Source organism: Aethalodelphis obliquidens, unplaced genomic scaffold, assembly GCF_003676395.1.
Source record: "Aethalodelphis obliquidens isolate GAN/ISIS:26980383/991018 unplaced genomic scaffold, ASM367639v1 scaffold3, whole genome shotgun sequence".
NCBI lineage: Eukaryota > Metazoa > Chordata > Mammalia > Artiodactyla > Delphinidae > Aethalodelphis > Aethalodelphis obliquidens.
Genome location: NW_020837947.1, coordinates 78366417 through 78386930, shown reverse-complemented (window position 1 = coordinate 78386930; position 20514 = coordinate 78366417). Strand labels below are relative to the sequence as shown.

General features: G+C 40.2%; 1 protein-coding gene across 4 annotated transcripts in view; it reads left to right on the top strand.

Annotated features, from left to right (window-relative positions):
* The window catches only part of CD109 (CD109 molecule), a 143025-nt gene that overhangs the window by 96146 nt on the left and 26365 nt on the right, over positions 1–20514 (top strand). For all 4 annotated transcript variants that reach the window (XM_027092353.1, XM_027092370.1, XM_027092346.1 and 1 more), the window contains 8 exons: positions 2736–2810; positions 3370–3427; positions 6408–6537; positions 7444–7561; positions 9300–9413; positions 10947–11165; positions 11906–12050; positions 14489–14665. In XM_027092353.1, coding sequence (XP_026948154.1) covers positions 2736–2810; positions 3370–3427; positions 6408–6537; positions 7444–7561; positions 9300–9413; positions 10947–11165; positions 11906–12050; positions 14489–14665 — 1036 coding nt within the window. The remainder of the gene's footprint in view (positions 1–2735; positions 2811–3369; positions 3428–6407; positions 6538–7443; positions 7562–9299; positions 9414–10946; positions 11166–11905; positions 12051–14488; positions 14666–20514) is intronic.

Here is a 20514-nt window from a genome sequence, read left to right as displayed (position 1 = left end):
AGAGGCGAGAGGTTGAGCTTCAGGGACTCGAGAACTACTCTTGATCCTCCCAGTGGGCTGTCCCCTTCCACTCAGCGGTTCACTTTTAAGCTCTTAGGGAAAAGCAGCCCAGGAAGCCGCGGTCCCCCGAGGTGATGACCCCAGCCCTGAGGGTTTGGAGGAGTAGAGGAGGAAGAGTGAGTGCTTGAAGGCCGGGGTCTGTTCACATTTCCTCACCCTCTCACACCAGAAGGGCAGAGGTGCTCACCTGGTATTATCCTGGCCACACTGCCTGCCTGCTGGCTGCTGGTTTTGGCGGTGAAATTGCAAGGAATGATTGTCCTGAGGCTACCTTCTGAAGAGAAGCACAAGCAGAATTTAAAAACCTCCCTCCAACCGTCGTCTGACTGCTATTTTTAGCAGCTTTCTGCCATCTGCTTCCTCCAGCGCTCCAAAGCGAGATACCCTTCCCTCTTCTGCGGGCTTTCTTGTTCTACTCGTCCAAGTTTCTTGCTTGCTTTTATTGTTTCTCCAGAGTTGGCTCTGGTGGAGGGAGTCAAGAGCCTATGATAATAGACTGTTTTGGTTTCTTTCATTCTTGTTAAATTTATAGGTGATGCCCAGAGACTCTTGAATGCCTTGGAATAATTTAAGTGTCCTAGATCTTCCAGGACTAATTTTCAGATACCAGACTTCCCTTGCTGCAGCTTTGACAGTGCCTTTCACTGAGCCAGTGAGAAAAGGAGGACTTCTTTATGCAAGAGTTGCTTCTTCCTAGATAATTCCATTGATTTGCACCTGAATGTCAGCAGAAGGACACCTTGTACATATTGGTGTTCTGTGGCAGAGTTGGAGTTATGGAACGAAAACCTTTTCTCTCCATCCTATCTGGCTCTGGCTCCGTTGTCTATAGTTGAGCTAACTGTATTGGCTAGCTTGTTGAGATATTATGAAACTTTCTGTTTTCTCATTCCGTTGTTTTCTCCTTGGTACCTGTTCTAGCACCATGTTTACTTAACGTGGATGTAGCAGTGGTGTTGTTGGTATAGCAGAAGCAGTGGTTTGGGTGTTTAATTTTAAACTTGGTGTGTTTTTAAACTTACACTTAGAACCTTTAGTAATTTCCCCCGTCTTTGTCTTAGTCTGTCCGTCTTAATGCTAATGTAAATAAGGGAAATGTATCAAAATAGTTACCAAAAAACGTATAATATCTTAACTTTTTTTTACCATAGTAAAATATATATAACATAAAATTTGCCTCTTTAACCATTTTCAGAAGTACCGTTCAGTGGCATTAATTACATTCATAATATTGTACGACCATCATAACTATTTCCAAAACTTTCATCACTCTAAACAGAGACTCTGTGACCATGAAGCAATAACTGTCCATTACCCCCTTCCATGAGCAACCCTGGTAACCTCTAATCTACTTCTGATTTTCTGAATTTGCTTATTCTAGATATTTCATATAAGTGGAATCATACAATATTTGTCCTTTCGTGTTTGCCTTATTTCACTGAGCACAGTGTTTTCAAGGTACATCCATGTTGTAGCATGTACCAGAACTTTATTTCTTCTTATGGCTGAATAATATTCCATTGCGTATATATGCCACATTTTGTTTGTTTATTCTTCTGTTGATGATGCTTAGGTTGTTTCTACCTTTTGGCTATTGTAACTAATGCTGCAATGAACACTGGTGTACAGATATCTCTTTGAGTCCCTGTTTTCAGTTCTTTTGGATATATATGTAGGATTGGAATTGCTGGGTCATATTCTGATTCTGTGTTTATATGTACCAATTTTACTCACTCTTTTAGCCTATTTTACTCACTCTTGCTAGCAATGAGTACTGTTCTTAAAAAGTAGCATTGCTAATCAGATACATGCAAATATCTCGTTATTGAAGAGCTATCTCATTGATGTAATTTGCATCACTTTGATTATCAATAAGATTGAATATTTTTCTGCTTATTCATAATTTGAGTTTCCTCTTTTGTGAGTTGTCTCTTTGTGTTATTTTAAAGAATTTAGGTAACTGACTTTTAAAAAAAAATAAATTTATTTATTTTTGGCTGCATTGGGTCTTCATTGCTATGTGCGGGGTTTCTCTAGTTGCAGCGAGCAGGGGCTACTTTTCGTTGTGGTACGTGGACTTCTCATTGTGGTGGCTTCTCTTGTGGTGGAGCACGGGCTCTAGGTGCGCGGGCTTCAGTAGTTGTGGCACGCAGGCTCAGTAGTTGTGGCTCGTGGGCTCTAGAGTGCAGGCTCAGTAGCTGTGGCACACTGGCTTAGGTGCTCCATGGCATGTGGGAATCTTCCTGGATCAAGGCTCGAACCTGTGTCCCCTGCATTGGCAGGCGGATTCTTAACCACTGTGCCACTAGGGAAGTCCCTAACTGACATTTTTTTAGAACTTATGTTAGCTATCCAATTGAACCCATTTATCTTTGTCAAAAGTATGAGTCATTTTTAATGCTGATCTCTACGTGTTGGTCTTGTCAACAAGCCCACACTTCTTAGGCATTCTGGATTGCTGAACAGAATAAAAATAAGTTTAAAAAAGAAGTGTAATTTTGGCTGTTTGAATTATGAACATGGCATTTACATATTCATTATTCCTCCATTTGTGTCATTTTCAAATTTGATAAGCATACGGGCTGTCTCTTACCTAAGGTATATATCAGAACTGTTGAGAGGGCAGAACACGTTGATACGAATGCATTCATTCCGTATATTTTATCTTTCCTTAGGTGGTCCATGAACTGGAACTTTATAACACAGGATATTATTTAGGCATGTTCATGAATTCTTTTGCAGTCTTTCAGGTATGTTTAGTTTGCTATAATTTGAAAAGATATCAATATATTTTACTGCTGCAAAGTTAATTTCAGAATTAATTATCTAAATTTTGAAATGTTAGCCTCTTATTACATTTATTTAATTTAACCTTTTATTAAGTGTGTTATATAAGTGTAATTTGAAATGGAAAGATAGTCACCCTTCTAGTTTTAAAAGCAAATGAATAAATTCACTGTTAGAGAAATAATGGAATTTGTCATTATAATTTTCTTTCTTTTATGTCACTTTCCTTGACCTGGAAATGTCTCTTTCTTCATGTGAGAGAGAGAGAGATTGTGTGTGTGTGTGTGTGTGTGTGTGTGTGTGTGTGTTTATATGTCTGTGTCTGGGTATGAGAGAGAGAATGTATACTCATGTATGTACCTAAACTCTCAAAAATGAGCAGGAGTTAAAAAAAAAAGGGAACTACTTTCACATGCTACACAAAAACAAATGAGCAAGGGTGAGTTAGGAGTATGGGAGTCTGACAATTTAGAGGACATTTAAACTTTTATTTTAAAAGAAAATTAAAATTTTTCTTTCTAGGAGTGTGGCCTCTGGGTGTTGACAGATGCAAACCTTGTGAAGGATTTCATTGATGTTTGTAAGTGAAATCTGACAAAGTGCTTTTAAAGTAATTAAGTCTTTCATCTCAAGTGTTTATAGTTACTTATGTAAGTATGACTACTTTCTGGCTGAACATGAATATTGTAATTTTCATTTTCTGTTCTCTTATCCTACAGTGTTTGCAGTTTAATGTACTTGAAAGTACATCTGGACCATGACATGGAGTGTTTTTCACCTCCTGTCTAGTTATTTGTAATGAATGCTTTCCATTTGCTCTCTGTAATTTTTTGACATGGTTATATTTTTGGACATATTGGAAGATCTTATGCCTCCAATTTGTGTTGTAAACTGTGGTGTTATTTTGGAGTCAGTTAAAAGGGGCAATGTATTTTTGAAACACTTTTGTTCTCTAGCTTTTTATTGTTCACCTAGAAAATAGCCCAGATGTCATAAAGTGTGCTGGCAATACACACACACACATACACACGCACGCACGCACGCACTTGTCTCCTCAATCTGAGTTCTTTGCGGGCAGAGTCACATCTGTACATCCTAGTTCCCTGGATTGCTAAATAGAGTTGACCACCCAACTAATTAAAAGAAGTGTGCTTTTAGGAAGGAGTCGTAAAACATTTTGACTGAAGGAAATGTATAAATGAGGATGATTAATTCTAGAAGTTGTTCTCTTTTCTTTCAGGTAAAATCATACGAAATCATCTTGAAAGGCCACAGAACTATCGTAGTTTCTATCCACGAATTCCCCGTTTCTGTCACATGTTCCCAGTTAGTCCACACTAAGCCCCAGGCTCTCCAGCTTTGGGTTGTTGATTGACACCACAGGACACCTGACCCTCTGTTCTGAAGTTATAAGAATAATTTTATGGTCTTAAAGGTTTTATGAAATCATTATGACTCTATGTATTAAAGACACGTGGCACATTTGGCTTTCTTCATATAATCATCTACCCCAGGCGGCCTTCCAGACCAATCTATGCTTTTCCATTCTCTCTCTGTCACTCTCAGCTTTTACCCATCTTTGTTGATGTTTACTTATCGAATCCTGGTGCACACTGTAATGCTCATTCTATTGTTAGTAATACTTGTTGTAATCTTTACCTTTTCTGAGACCCTTCTACCTTTTCACTGTAACAGAAGAAGCCTGATACTCTTACTAGCATATTATGTTGCTAGAAACCTTCAAGTGATTGAATTCTTCCCTAGTCCCTTGTCCTTGCATGACAGCTTTCCCATTAAACTCAACTCTGGAACACCCTGACTGTTTACCTTACCCCTGTTTCTGCACCCTGATGCCCCCAAAATAACCTTAACTTTGATGTGTCCCAAAGCATCACTTTTCCCTAATATGATTTGGCTGATATATGAGCTCTTGAGTTGATATGATTCTACATCTCTGTTAATGAAATTATCATCTACCCACATGTCTGCATCAGAAATCTGGAACTCATCTTTAACTCTTTCCTCTCTCTGTCAGATGTGGAACAGCAGAGTGGTTAAGAAAGGAACTTGCCATGAAATACTTCTGACTTTGAATTCTGGCTTTATGATCCTGAGAAGATTCATTAAGGTCCCTAAGCCTCAGGTTTCTCCCTGAATTAGAGGAATAATAATATTACCTATATTACAGGGTTGTTAGGAGGTTACATCCAAAAGGATGTAAGATGCGTGGCACATGTTTGGCACTCACAAGTCTGCAATTACCTATTGTCTTATCCCTCAGATCCAGTTTGTTCATTCATTATTCAGTAGATGATATTAATTGCATGCCTGACGTGTAGGAGGCAATGGAGATTCCAGCTTGGTCTAGTGGGGCAAGCCAGCACACACAGGAGTATGCTGAGGTACAGCCTGCCCGTGGGTGCACGCAGAGGCCATCCAGCTGAGAGGCAGAGCAGGGTCGTTTCTCAAGGCTGTCCTTCCTCTCCTCTCGCTCATCAGCATGCCTCCTTGGGTGCCGCGGGAGCTCCCTGTTTCTCCTGCCTCATTCCCCCAGCTCTAAACCACTGTTCGCACTGAGACCAGAGTTACCATTATAAAACATGGGTTAGATCGTGCTTCTAATTTGTTTCAAAACCTTCAGTAGGCCATCATTACTTAAACGATCAAGTCCAAATCCTTCAGCGCGGGATAACTGATATTTAAAAATCTGGACCCAAGCATTTGTTCTGTTCTCATTTTATGCCGCTCTTCCCTAACACACATTGTCATAGTCCGGACATGCCTTTGTACTTAGCTTATTTTTTTTCTCTTGTATGAGATACTCTTTATCCGGAGGCGTAAGGAAATGGAAGGCAGAAGACAGCGCAGAATGGGTTTTCTCCCCAGCCATACCCTGTCCACTGTGCAGAGGCTGTAAAGTCACCTGTTCTCTGCACGGTGGCCCCTTGGCCTATGTGCGCTATCACTCTTAGCATGTATTTGTCCGCCTCCTCTATAGACAATGGGTGGAGCTCATCACATTCATCTTGGTATCTTTGGTACCTTCTACAGTATAATTTTCTTTTTACACTTCACTTTGAAATAATTTTAGGCTTACAGAAAAGTTGAAAGAATAGAGATAGGTATGTCTATATGTCAGCCTGCCTCTTTTATAAGAAAGAAGCTAATAAACTGGATGATTTTAGCGTCTTGTGGATGGTGTAGCCAAAGGCAATCAGCACTGGGGATCTGAGAAGAGGAGAGTAGCAGAATTGGAGATAACTTGAAAAATGTGATTTAAGTTATTTTTTAGCAGCTGAACTGTAAGTAGTTTTTCAGGTATTGGTTGTAGCGCCATCAAACTTTCTTTTTTTTTTTTTCTGGCTCTTTCATAGTGGCCACGTGACTAGGGTAAGTCACGTGACTTCTGTGGGTCTCAGGTGCCTCTGTAAAACGAGAAGATTGGACAAGACAAACTCTAAAGGCCCCGTCAGCTGAGAGGTGCTGTGATTCTGTGGACTGGGTTTATGAACATTGTCTACAGTGACTTTTTCCTAACAGTTGTCTGTGTTTATTTTTAGATGACCGTATAGCGTTTTTGGAGGAAAATGAAGGATACTTGGTAGATTTTCATGACTTTTCTTCGGGTAGCAGTCCACATGTCAGAAAGCATTTTCCAGAGACTTGGATTTGGCTAGACACCAGCATGGGGTAAAAGTTTATAAAGTTCTTTGCCCATATATATTTTGTTTGGCCTTAGTTTTAAGTAAGTGTTGCCCTGTTTCTGATGCTTAAATACAAACATAGAGTGATAAAGAACTGAATGGACCAAGAGTTTTTTTTAGAACGATATTTATTGTATTTAAATATAGTACTTAATAAAGCTTCATGTGACTTGTGGCAGTGAGAGTAGCATCATGGAGAAGACTGGCCTTTTGCTAATGAAGGGTGATTTTAACTTCCCTGAAGTCTTGTGGCTCTCATTGGGGAAAGATTGCTGAGAATTTCTTTGTTGCCTTGGGATGGGAAGCGCTCATGATTATTCCCCCTGCCTTGTGGCTCCTCATAAAACGTCCCTGTGAGCCACAGGAAGTAGGGGTGTGGATGTTGAAAGGAATTCAGCTTAGCTGACAAACTCTGTGCTACCTGGCGTGATGACTGAGCAGGTGAATCATGAAATCTACACATATCGCGAGTCCACTATTTACAGAAACTTGAAATAAGACACAAGTCAAACCTCAAAAAACAAATAACAGGGTAGACTAGGATACAGAGGGAAACTTTTATGCATATTGAGAGAAACAAATTGGAGTTAAGTTTGAAAAAGTATATTATCTATACAAAATTTATGAAAAATGATGTTTATTCTGAAGATATAAACATTGTAGAAAGATTTTATTGGAATATGGATCAGTCTGCAGTGTTATGACCTTATTATGACCTATTCCTTGAGAACTTGGGGTCTACTGTTTTAGGCTTAAATCTTTAAAAATATTTAGATATGTAAATGATTTGGAAAATTAAAATTCTTCCAAAACATGATTTTAGGTTATGTTGGCCAATGTTGAAATGTGTCAGTTCTCGGTTTTGTGACTTTTATGTTTATCTTGGCTTCAGTTCCAGGACTTACCAAGAATTCGAAGTTACTGTACCTGATTCTATCACTTCTTGGGTTGCAACTGCTTTTGTGATCTCTGAGGATTTAGGTCTTGGACTAACAACTGCTCCAGTGGAGGTAGTATATTAAAGGGCTGCTGATAAATGGTACAGTGCCACGAAGCAAAGAAAGTGTCAGCTCCTCGATGGATTTAAAAAAAGTGATTGCTGATGACGTAGATCACAGTTTAGAGATTCCTTGGCGTTTCCTTCCTGTTTTTCATCTGTTTTACACTTTAGAATGTGAGCTGTATTAAACTGCTAAACGTGCTAGCTCTGTATTAAGATTTGGATACAAAGTTCATTATTGACTGAGTCCAACCCCTTCCAGAGGCCAAGAAGAGAGAGAACAGTTCCATGCATCCCTCTTTAAGGACAAGCAGAACTTCTCAAAATGTCCCCTAGCAAACATTTCTTCACATCTCTTTGGTCAAATTACATCTCATGTCGCTTCCTAAACCCGTCACTGACAAGAGGAATGTAATGACCATGACTGGTCTTAGACCAGTAGCTTTCACCTCTGTCATACCTGAAGCCAGCTTTTTATAACAGCTATGCTTTTCATCCCTCTACTGTCTATGCAAAATGAAATGCATAGAAAATATAATATAACTGCACACTCAATTTAAAAAAAAATCAATAAGGTGCCCTAAGTGAAATGGTGAGAAGAAATAAAAGGAAAGTAATGTATAATAAAATAATATACTTTTCAGTATGTAAGTGGCCAGGCCTAGTTGCACTAGAAGGCATAGTAACATATGTGAATATTTACACCGTGCATAGAATCACCCTATGTGTAACAGCTGCACATCCAGTTTGATATACGTGTATTGTTTTCGCAACTCAAAAACCTTGAGTGGTGCTGCCTGAGGTGATGTAAAGTTTTGAAATAGTGAACAAGTTTTGATAAAGTTACAAAACAAAGTATAGTTTCCTCTTGATTTACAAAATAGTTGTATATTGACAGATGTTTTGGGTTTATATATATGTTGGAATTAGTTGTAAGCCCAGGTCATTATAAGCAGGTACTTTATCTACATGAAGGAACATTCAAGAATCATGAGGGACACGGAACAATTCTTCCTTTTCTGGGACTGTCCTGAGCACGCAGACCTTCACCCACTAAGTGCCAAGAGCACCCTATGGTGACAGTCTGACACTTCCACAAATGTCCAGATAAACCTCTAAGCGGGGATTAGCTGCTGCCAGTGAGAAGCTCTGCCGATGCCATCAGAGCTGGGTGACCAATGAGGAAGCACGAGTATGTGTATCTGTATATTACAGGGTAGCAGGCAAACCATCATTTAGACTTTTCACATGAGTCTAAAACAGATGCTGTTTCATTTGGCCAGTGGCTTTAGAAGAAGAATGGTAGAATCAACTTGGCAGAGTAGAGGAAGAGAGACTTAGCCGTGGCCTCAGACATGCTGGGATCCAGTTCTGGCTCCTACACTTTGCAGCAGTGTGAACTTGTACCGGTTACAGAGATGTCTGAGCTTCAGATTTCTTTTCTGTAAAATAGGATCAAAACACCTGCCTACATAGGTGTAATGACTACATGAAATAATTTGTGTAAAGTCCCTGGTTCCTAGTAGCCATTTCATAAAATGCAGTGGTTACTGTGTTAAGTAGCATAAATCAATGTGCCCGCGTTCGTTTGGGGTAGGTTGCTGTTTGCTTTCTGTTGGTAGGCAAGTGGACATTTCTATGTGAAGTTAGTTATAAGCGTCACAGGTTTTGTGAGATTTGCTTTTAATTGCGTAAAGCGTGAAGCACTTGCACTTGAATAAAATCTGTATCCATTGTGTTCTTTTCAGCTCCAGTCCTTCCAACCGTTTTTCATTTTTTTGAATCTTCCCTACTCTGTTATCAGAGGTGAAGAATTTGCTTTGGAAGTAACCATATTCAATTATTTAAAAGATGCCACTGAGGTAATATACTAATCATCATTTACACTTCAGGAAAAAATGAAGAAAACATGCGGGGGTTGGGTTATGTAGTGTTTGGGCACCTAAGCATTCTATACACTACTGGGAGATTGAAAATAGCCAACTTTGCCCACAATTTCTTCTGCTTGTTAATTCATCTCTGTGGCATGTCTTTCTCTTTCCTGCCCACCCCTGCATTTTTCCCCTACTCTCCTCCCACATCTACAATGTGTTGCCGCTTCTCACTGCTGTTCTGTGCTCACTGCAGGCGGCAAGAATTGATTCCTTTCAAGACCCGGTTTGAAACTAAGGTGTCTTTCCTGAGGAATCTCACCCATGCTGTTGTGCTTATCCCTGTGTTTATATTCTGTTTTCAGGGCTTTGTCTTTTGAGTCACGGCCCGGTGTCTCCTTAGCCAAGTCAGTTCCCTGTAAGGCAGGGGTAGGCCCACTGTTTGTACTGTGCCTGCAGTAGTGTTAACAAAACGATTTTTCCTCCCGGAGTAGGGAGGGATTGTAATTAACCTTATTACCTGAAAATGCCATAATCTCTTTAAGCACTATGTCTAGAGAGTAAACTTTCTTATTTTCTAATTTTCCTTTTATTTTTATTTTTTTTGGGGTATGCGGGCCTCTCACTGTTGTGGCCTCTCCCATTGCGGAGCACAGGCTCCGGATGCGCAGGCCCAGCGGCCATGGCTCACGGGCCCAGCCGCTACGCGGCATGTGGGATCTTCCCGGACCGGGGCACGAACCCGTGTCCCCCGCATCGGCAGGCGGACTCCCAACCACTGCGCCACCAGGGAAGCCCTAATTTTACTATTTAATCTTTTTAACGTGGTCCAGTGTAAAGAGCAAAAGTCAGGAGCCCCACATTCAATGTCCAGGTCCTCCTTACCAGCAAATAACTTAATTGCAGTTTACTCATCTGTCAGGTAGGAAATATTTTGAGAAACAGTTGAGAAAATAAATGGGAAAACAATTCATAAAATCTAAGACCCAGAGAAATGGGATTCTTGATGAGTCTGGCAACTTTGACATATTTTATGAAAGTTTGCAACCGACATGTGTTTCAGGACTAGTGTCTGAGTCATGCTTTTCTTGGAATAATTTTAGCAGAGGCTCTCAATGAATGTAATAACATTTCATCCTGTTTGCCTCAGGCTTTTCTGATGGGACTAGTGTCCCAGGATGACTCAGATGAGTCAGGCTGGTGGCAGTACCATGACATGAAATAACCTTTTTGGGTACACCCTTACCACTCAGGCTTTGAAAAATGAGAGCATTTAATGTTAGTGGGAGTTTAATGTTAGAAATGGAACTGAAGAATGCCATTTCCCCACATGTCTTGAGGTAGATGGAGAGAGCATAGGAAAGAAACTAGATTTTTCCTGACACCCTTTCACCCTCTCCTTGCCTGAACCTTTCTGTCTTATTTTTCTCTAGTTTCAGGCCTCATAGATTTATCTGCACTTAGAGCAACATTTTACTGGGGAGCAATTTATTATACAAGACCTTTGATGATTTTTTCTTCCAGGTTAAGGTAATCATTGAGAAAAGTGACACGTTTGATATTCTAATGGCTTCGAATGAAATAAATGTCACAGGACACGAGCAGACAGTTCTGGTTCCCAGTGAGGACGGGGCAACTGTTCTTTTCCCGGTCAGGCCAACACATCTGGGGGAAATGCCCATCACAGTCACAGCTGTTTCACCTGCTGCTTCTGATGCTGTCACCCAGAGGATTTTAGTGAAGGTGAATACTTGAAGTCTAAATAAATAGAATGGAAATATATAATGGAAAAGGCAACAGAAGGTGGCTTTTCTCTTGGTTAAATTTGTTTTCAAGACTGACTAGGTCATCTTTTCCACCCTCCTGGTAATGCCTAATGGTTTTCTCATCTGAATGTAAAAATATATCACGTGTGTTTTTAAAGGTAATTGTCAACGTCTTCTTTAAATTTATAGTACGACTATAAGGCAAGTTACATTTACAGTCTGTGTGACATTGGGATCCTATTAAGTCATGCCAAGTTGATACGTAGATTTTGAATTTTGGAATTCCTCAGTACAGGTAGAAGAGGTTTTGATAGGTTTTTACAGAGAAGACAGTATACACAAAAAGACAGCTCAGGACAGTAGATAAGCGCTTGTGTTCCGGAGTAAGACAGCTCTGGGTTTCATCCCACCTTTGTCAAGGGTGCCTTTGCACAAGGTACTTAACCTCTGTCTTTGGATAATAAAAGGACCTACCTCAGGGGGTTTCTCAACACCTTTTCATCTTCTCCTTTATCATTTCCATTGCCATTCTATGAAATGTTTTGACTAATTTAATGAGAAGGGAAACATTTGTTAACAGATTTGAAGCAATAATCAAGACACTGTAGGTACTTACCTAACCATATACAGGCCAGATGATTGACTTATTATCTGCATGCAGTTCTCTGTAAACAGATGAGTAGGGACCATGATAATTGTGTTCCTTTTTATCAACAGGCTGAAGGAATAGAAAAATCATATTCACAATCCATCTTATTAGACCTGACCGACAGCAAGCTACAAACTACCCTGAAAACTTTGAGTTTCTCCTTTCCTCCTCATATAGTGAGTGGTAGTGAGAGAGTTCAGATCACTGCAATTGGTAAGAACAGATGATATCACCATCGCTACTGGTTTATTTGTATATGATACTATATATTTTTCATTTATTTGTAGGTATATTTTCTTTTTTTAATTTTTAAAGTTGAAGTATAGTTGATTTGCATTGTTTCAGGTATATAGCAAAGTGATTCAGTTATACATAGATGTATATATATTCTCTTTCAGATTCTTTTCTGAAAAAGAGTAGTTTATTACAAAATATTTTATAGTTTATTACAAGATATTGAATATAGTTCCCTGTGCTATAAGTAGGTCCTTATTTAGGTGTATTTTCTTATTTAATCCTAATGAGAAGAAGTTGCGAAAAGTTTTTAGTTGGTGCCAACCACGGATTACAGTAGGAAGGCAAGTGAGAGGTGTGTCCTGGACCAGTTCTTCTGTCTTCAAGGTGCATGTGAATCACCTGGGAGCTTGTGTGAAGGCAGATTCTGGCTTGGTAGGCCTGGGGTGGGGCCTTGGATTCTGCATTTCTAACAAGCTCCCAGGTGATGCCGATGCTGCTGGTGTGCAGACCACTCTTTGGAGTAGCCAGACCACGCTGTCGTATGGTGGTTCTGCCTCTGTGGCTCTCGACCACTGGTGAATATCCCTTCTGTGGAGCTTCGGAATACACAAATATGTGGGATCCACTCTCGAGCTGCTCAGTCAGCATCTCTTGGGCTGTGGCTAGGGCATGTATGTTTTGAAGAGGTTCCATGACTGCTTCTGGTAACCAGAGGTTGAGGACCACTGCCTCTAGCAGTTCCCTGTACAGACACAAGTACCCTTTCCAGTTTGAAGCTACCCACTGACTGAGTCACCCTCTCCTAGTCACCTTCTGGTAACCCCAAAGTCCTTTCAACTATTAGACAGAGCTTCTACACAAATGGTTTATTTATGTGGTTGTGCTTTGCAAATAACTGAAAGAAATATTTAGATGAATGACATCTAAATATCGGGTTGGCCAAAAGGTTCGTTAGGGTTGTTCTATAAGATGTTACAAAACTTTTTGGCCACCCCAATATTTAGATCTTTGAGGTGTCAGGACCTAAGGCACTTTTTCAGAGGTTCTTTTAAATCTCCCCTGGAAGTGTAATACTTTTTATTATAACCTCAAACAACCAGTTCCTCTAGAGAGGACTTTTTTGGGAGACTTAGATATAATTCTTAAAAAGAATTAAATAAGCTTTCTACTTAGGGGAATACATTCTGCCTAAGAACCTCCCACAGTGCCAGGATGCTGGGAGATGATGTGGTACACACGCGCACACACGGAGGGAAGAAGCCTTGAAGTTTAAGTGTGTACCATCCCTCCTTATGTTGGAATGAGTCTGCTATTGTTACTGAAGTGCTCTGAGGTTTAATTTTAAAGCTTGATTTAGATAATGGTTTTTCAAGTGTTATTTTTATATGGTATTTATATATTAAAAAAAAAAAACCTATTTGGTAGCCCAGATGTGTGAATATTAGCTTGCTTCTTTGGATTTTGACAGTCTAAGTTTATGTTCACTTTGAATATTAAGAACATAAGCTACAGTAGTAATAAAAATAAAAAACATAACCTACAGTGGTATTTATTTCTCTGTTAATATCTAAAGTTTGAGACATTATATGCTAGCATGGCGGCAGCCTACCCACCTGAAGATCTTCCTCTCTTTTTTTGGATTCATTTTTCTGGAGCAGATTTTTACTAGGTATTTGGACTTGGTAAGTTTCTAAAATAAACCACATTGACGAATATTCTTCTCTATACAGTTCAACCGTAGTGAGGTCAGAATTAGAACTCAGCCTTTACATTTCTAAATTCTTACTTATTTTCTTGAGTTATGGTGTTAGACTGTGGTTAGAGGAATGTGGGTAAGCGTGTGTTTTGTTTCACTTTATATTACTAACTTTGAAGCATATTTTTAACCCTTTTGATCCTGAGATTTATTGAAACGCTTATACTTGTTAGTTCTACTTTGTTGTTGATAAATAGAGCACATTGAAAAATACCACCACCCTGCCCTGAAAAACATCGTTTCTCAAGAATTTGTACTGTATTAGTAAGGACATCAAAATAAATTCTACTTATGTGAAGAATATTAATAATAAAACATTTCTTTCCCATGTAAGAATGATGGTTTCCTAATGCAATTCCTGACATTTTTGTTCAGAAATTTTATTTTAAACTTGGTTTTTGCTTATGTGTACTGTATCTTGGAGCTATAAGAGTCTCCTAATTGGTCACATAATCTACAAGTTCAGTACCACTGTATTGTCATTTATTTGACCCGTCTTCCTAAAAGCTTGATGTAAAGTTTCTATAAATACTGTGCTCCACGCAGTGGAATAGTAATATTGCTTCAGATGCTTTCTGCCCTCAGTGGACACCTCTCTGCCAGCAGGAGGTACAGTTACTGAGGATTTGCTGAATGTAATGAATATCTGTGCTTTCAGGAGATATTCTTGGTTCTTCCATCAGTGGCTTAGCCTCACTCATTCGAATGCCTTATGGCTGTGGCGAACAGAACATGATAAATTTTGCTCCAAATATTTACGTTTTGGATTACCTGACTAAAAAGAAACAACTGACTGAGAATTTAAAAGAAAAAGCCCTTTCATTTATGAGGCAAGGTAAGCATTTTAGAAACATACTTTTATTTGTAAAAATACATTTCTTCTTTTCTTTTTTTTTTTTCGGTCAGAGTTGACTCTGACCATATTTCAACATAGACAGATTTTGTCTTTGCTCTGTGATTGTGGCACTAGGTGGTGTGGAATGTGCTAGAAGTGTGAGCAGTGGGACACTGCCGCCACTCGTCCTCAGCTCAGGGCTCACTGATTGCTGCTAAGATGTTTGTTAAGGATTTTGTTCCTGGAGGGGTTTGTATTTTCATAAGGGGTTGGACATTTAAAGCCACTTAAAGATCTGAAGGAATGCGTATTCATTCCACATTTCTAGAGCATCACTTAGGGCCAGGGTCACTTCCAGTGCTGAGGAAGCAGGAGGTCAGGCCTTTCCTCCCAGGGAAGTCCCTGTTCAGTGGAGAAAGTCCACTGGTAAACACACGAGGCTTCCTGTGGTGGGGACCTTCTCAGCACGTTTAACATTTCAAGTAGTTGGGGGGTTAGGAGAGAAGGGTGTGTATGGGGGCCCCTGCTGGCCACTCGGGAAACGCCACACCGGTGAGGACTCTGCCCTGGCTCCTGGAGAGGCTGATACTGTTTGCAGACACCAGGCTCTGTGTCTACAAGTTGCTAATAACAACAGATAACATCGGTGGATGCTTACTGAGGCAGGCAGTGTTCTAAGCACCTTCCATAATATCTCACTTACTGGGCGCAATCAGTATATGCTTATCATCCTCCTATTTTTACAGACGAAGCAACTCAGGCACAGAAAAGTTACCTAACTTGCTAGGGTCACATAGCAAGTGATGGCAGAGCTGGGATTTGAACTCACTCTCTGGCCCCAGAGTCCATGCTCTATCTGTGTCCATACTTAGGAGAAAATGGACAGTTGTGAGGCATTTTTAATAATAATAATGTAGACTTGATTTCCTCGAATATTCCAAAAGCCAGCCACCCAAAGTCACAGTTTGGAAGCTTTGTGCTTCCATTAGGGGACCTCTAGCAAGATCTCTGTGTGGCTGAGTTTACCATTCTGCACAGTCTGGGGTACCTGCTGTCCATCAAACTGATAAAGATTAGAATGGTTCAGGCAATACAATAGGAAAATGCTTGTTCAGTATAATCTACAAATTGAATCAACACTTTCCACCCTAACTTTTAATTTTGTTTTATTTATTTATTTTTACAATGAATGGGTTAAATGCCAATAAGAGGCAAGCTGTTAGTGGTTTGGCTAACTTTTCCACAGTTAAGAATGAGAAAACTTAGTAAAGACATTATTTTAACGTGGGCTTTTTTTCTAGGTTCCCTCATTATCTTAAACTAAATTCTATATAATAATGATAATAACGAACACTATTTGTTGTACAAATGTTTTCATTTAATTCTCACAAAAGCCCTTGGAGGTAGGGGTACTGTTATTATTTCCCTTTTGCAGATGAGGAAACTGAGGCACAGGGAGGTTAAATAACTTACCCATGGTTCCCCTGGTGGTCTGACTCTGTAGTCCATGCTCAGGACGCCATGAGATAGCGTTACTTTACAATGTTCTTAGGTTGTTGGAAGCAATAGGGGAGGATGTAGGAGGAGTCGGAATTGGGCCAAGATGCTTCAGTGTGACCAAGGTGTAAGAGGTCTCAATGGGTGTTCTGATAAAATAGTAAGAGAGGACCATGGGAAAGAGAAACCAGACGTTAGAATCTGGGTGTCAGGTTAGACCAGAGGGAGCTGTAAGATGTTGGGTCCAAGGGGCTGGGCTGCAGTCAGTGTCCTGAGTGCCCCCTGGGCTAGGCTGGCAGACAAGGGCTGAGTGCAAGTAAGGGAGCTGCGAGTCAGGACTCGCCTGCTGTGTGGGAGGCCAGCGTTGGGATCAGGGCTGGGTGTGACCCGAGTTCTGCTGTGTAGGAGATAGTGGTATAGCTTCCCTCAGATTAGAGCCGGGCCCTGCAGGCATTTATGACATCTCAGGCCCAGGTCCTTAAGTCCTCTAGGAAATTCTCAAAGATCTAGCAATCGGTACTTTCTATACTGAGCTGCCCATTAAAAATTATTCTCCTTTCTGCGTATGTTTGTGAATCAGTCATTTTGTTTTCAGTTTAGCTATTAATTTATTTAAAGAGAATGGTAAAAAATCAGATGTTTTATCATATTCGTAGAAAACATACGTTATTAATTTTTCAAGAAAAATGGTACTTATATACTAAGATATTTGCCCTGTGATTTCCAGGTACTCATGTCTTCATATAATGCATCTTTGCATGTCCTCTACCTGGAATGGTCTTCATGAACTGTGAACTATGTTTGCTTGATAAAATCCACTAATTATTAAAGTGAATCAGTCATATTTTAAGTATGTAAACACAAGAGCTGCTTTTTCCAGGTTTGGTTCTAATTAAGTTTAAGCAGTGGTACCAGGGGCTCTGTTTGGTGTGGTGTGTGCCACGCTAAATTCAGGTGAGATCTTTGCACACTGCCATATATTTAAAGAGATGAGTAAAAAATATTTCCACAGTTTAATTCAGCACCTTTTAAAGACAAGATTCTGACTTGTATTTGAAATTTAGGTTGGCTAGTTTCAGGTAGGGAGTATGTAGGACCTAGACTGGTGCTTTATAACTTGATACACATCCTTTGGGATATTTTAATAAAATAAAGTAAAATATTTTAGAAAATGCCATTGATTGCATATTTTATATGCTTTATGAACTATAAGGTTGGCTAATCAAATATCAATGCTTTAAAGAGACAGAATAAATTTTATAGTTTGAACCATTTAAGGAACAATAATTCGTGCCTTAAAAATAACTTGAGTTTCTGTCCTAGACACTTTGCTCTGGGTTAGTAGATGCCCTACAAAATGAACAGTCCAAATCCTCAGTATCTGTTTTCTTTAAAAGGAGCACCGGTCCCCAGGCCCATCCCGGCGAGGTAGGTGCCACAGTGCAATTTCAAAGCAGCCCTGCATTGCTTGGGAGGCTTCGTCACATTTGCTGGTTGTTAGAAGGCACAGAGCAGCCAGAGGGCAGAAAAAGCTTTGTGGCAGAATGAAGAGCACTGCAGCCGTGAGGTGGGCGATTCCCACCACGGGAGAGGTAGAGCCGTGGTTACAGCACCGGCGGTGGAGACCATGAGGCCTGGGCTCTGAACCCTGCCTCCTGCTCCGGGGTGGTTTCCCCAGCCTCTTCTTTCCGCCTATAAGACATGGGTAAATAAGTAGCCACTTCTTAGGGCTGTTTTGAAGACTAAATGAGGTATTTTAACACATAGTAAATGCCCAGGAACTGTCAGCTATAATATAGTTAGTGGCATCTAACTAGGGAGATAGGGTCTAAAGTCAGCAAGTAAATTCTGTCCATTCTACCTCTAAAAACAAGTGTGAAATTTCCCCACTCTCTCCATCCCAGGCTGATTGATCTACTCTGACTTGCCATTGCTGACCTGGCTACTCCAGCAGCTTCCTGAATAGACCCTTTGCCAATATACTCACCCTCCTTCAACACAGTCTCCGCATATTTTATAATAAAAGGGATCTTTTGATAATGTCAGAATCACATCACGTCCTTAAATTCTCCAGTGGGTTCCTCGCCTGGGCCTGCAAAGCCCTGAGTGGATGCCAGGCCCCATCTGTCACCTCACCTGAAGCCGCCCCCCCAGGGCTCTGTCAGCCTGCGTCTGGCGTGCTCTAAGCTCCGTGGCGCTGAGGGCCTTTCCACCTGTCCTGCTTGCTGGATACTCTCCCCCCAGATCTTCCCAGGGCTGGTTCCTTCTCATCATCCAGGTGGTGTTTTCCTCAAAGTGGCCTTCCCTGACCTTTTAGCAGCTCTCACTTAAATTATTGCATCGTATATTCCTCATCACACTTAACAGTATTTAAAATGTTCTTGTTTTTCTGTTATGTGACTGTCTCCTGCCCTAGAAGGTAAGTGCCCTGACAGAGGGGACTGTGTTGAATCCGTTCTCCATGGGATCACCACATGGGCCCCTCAGTAAGTGCAGAACGGGTGAATGCATTCGTATCAATATTAACTTCTTTGGGCTTTAGGTCGATCGTCCTAATGTGGAGATCGGGTCTAGAAGATCTCTCCGGTGTTTCCACGATGCATGGTTTTTTCTCTAAACACCAGAGTTTCTCCCTGGCTTTGGCACGTTTTCATGAGCTAGGAAATGTGACCTGAGGTTTCAACGTGTTACCTTTTGAGCTGGTGAAATGGCTGATGGGAATCAGTCCAATGAGCTCCTCAAAATGTATCTTTTCACATGAGGAACTAAATTATATTTCAAAGTAGTGGACAAAAACTTCTCAGTGTAATGATTTTCATTATGAAATCAGTGTCTCATTTCAGAGACTCTGTTTTTTCTTTTGCTATCACATTTGCCAAAGTTTTTTTTTTTTTCAAATATACTGTAATTGTTTTTATGTTTTTAAGGAATTAAAGTGGCTTTGGCGCAAGTCATGATTTATGTTACTTAAATGTCAGTTGTGAACAGCGCATGGTTTTCCTTAAATCATGCTTGGCCCAGGAGCCCAGTAACCTAACTTATTGTTTTTCTGGTCAAAACAATAGCTACATCATTGAATGAAGTGGCTTTCACTGTCAAAAAGAAAAATAGAACCGTAACATGGAAACTGTTTTTGACAAGGACTAGAAATCCCAGACCTGTTAATTGGAGATTTTAAACCACTTGTTTTTCTCAAATATTTAAATTGCAGTGCATGCGGCTCAGTTTTTCAAGTAAGACTCAGACCAAACTTAGCTGAAAACACATTATATTTTCTCTATTGGAATAAAAACAGGAAAAAAGTAGGTTTCAGAATTCTGATGCTGCATTTGGCCATCACAAGAATGGCTAGAGGCAATAGTGAAGATGCTAAAAAAGAAAACGTTGGTGAAGTTCTCACTTTCCATTCATGTCAGAGAGAGTAAGGAAGTTGACAACAAATACTCTTCTTTTAGCACAGGGATATTTTTATCAGCTTTTAACCAGAGAAAGTGATTGGGCAGCCAATTTTACTTAATTTATTTGTATACAATTTTGACACTTGTGGTAAACTAAGTCAAATTATGTTTAGAATGTTAGTTTTCTGTGTGTTTCTATGAGTGCTAGTTGCCTCTTTATTATGATAAATTGTAAATATTTTCCATTCATGGCTATTTCAAAGAAAATTCACCACCCACTAAGTATGTATCTTGTCTGACCCTTTATAAACAACATTTCATGAATCATTATTTTAAATTTTAGAAGTGTCTGTTAATTCTGATTATGCTGTTACTTTGTAACTCAGGAGCTATTCATAAGACTATGAACTTGAAGGCAGTACTCTAATTTCCTCATAAACTTTTGGAGAAAACCATCTTTTTGCCTACCTCATCTATCACGATGCAGCTGAGGGTTCTCTAATGATGCATGTCTGGCTTAAGACAAGGAAGGACTCCTCACACGAGACCTCCTTGGTTTGGGTTCCCTCCTGTTTTGCCCAGGGAGCAGAGCTGGAGGTTTGGATTTTCAGTTTCATCTAAACCAGCTCAGGAAATGTACTCCATACCTGTAGACTGTGTCTGCAAGTCCCCTTCTCTGGGCTCGTTGCTCCTGGTGGAAGAACTGTGCTAATTGTTGATATTAATGGCAACTCTTGGAGGGCAGCCACCTGAAGGGTAATTTCCATAAACACTGATCTCATCTCCATGATCTCATCTCTCTGAAGGTTTTACAATAACTCATACTTGGAACTGCCATTGTTGATGTGATTCAGGGCCTTGGAGGCACTTGGTCCTCACCTGAGGTTGGTCCATCTTCCCACAGAAGTACCTCCTCTAGTGATGGAGGGACCTGGAGCTTCCCTTCCTTTCCCT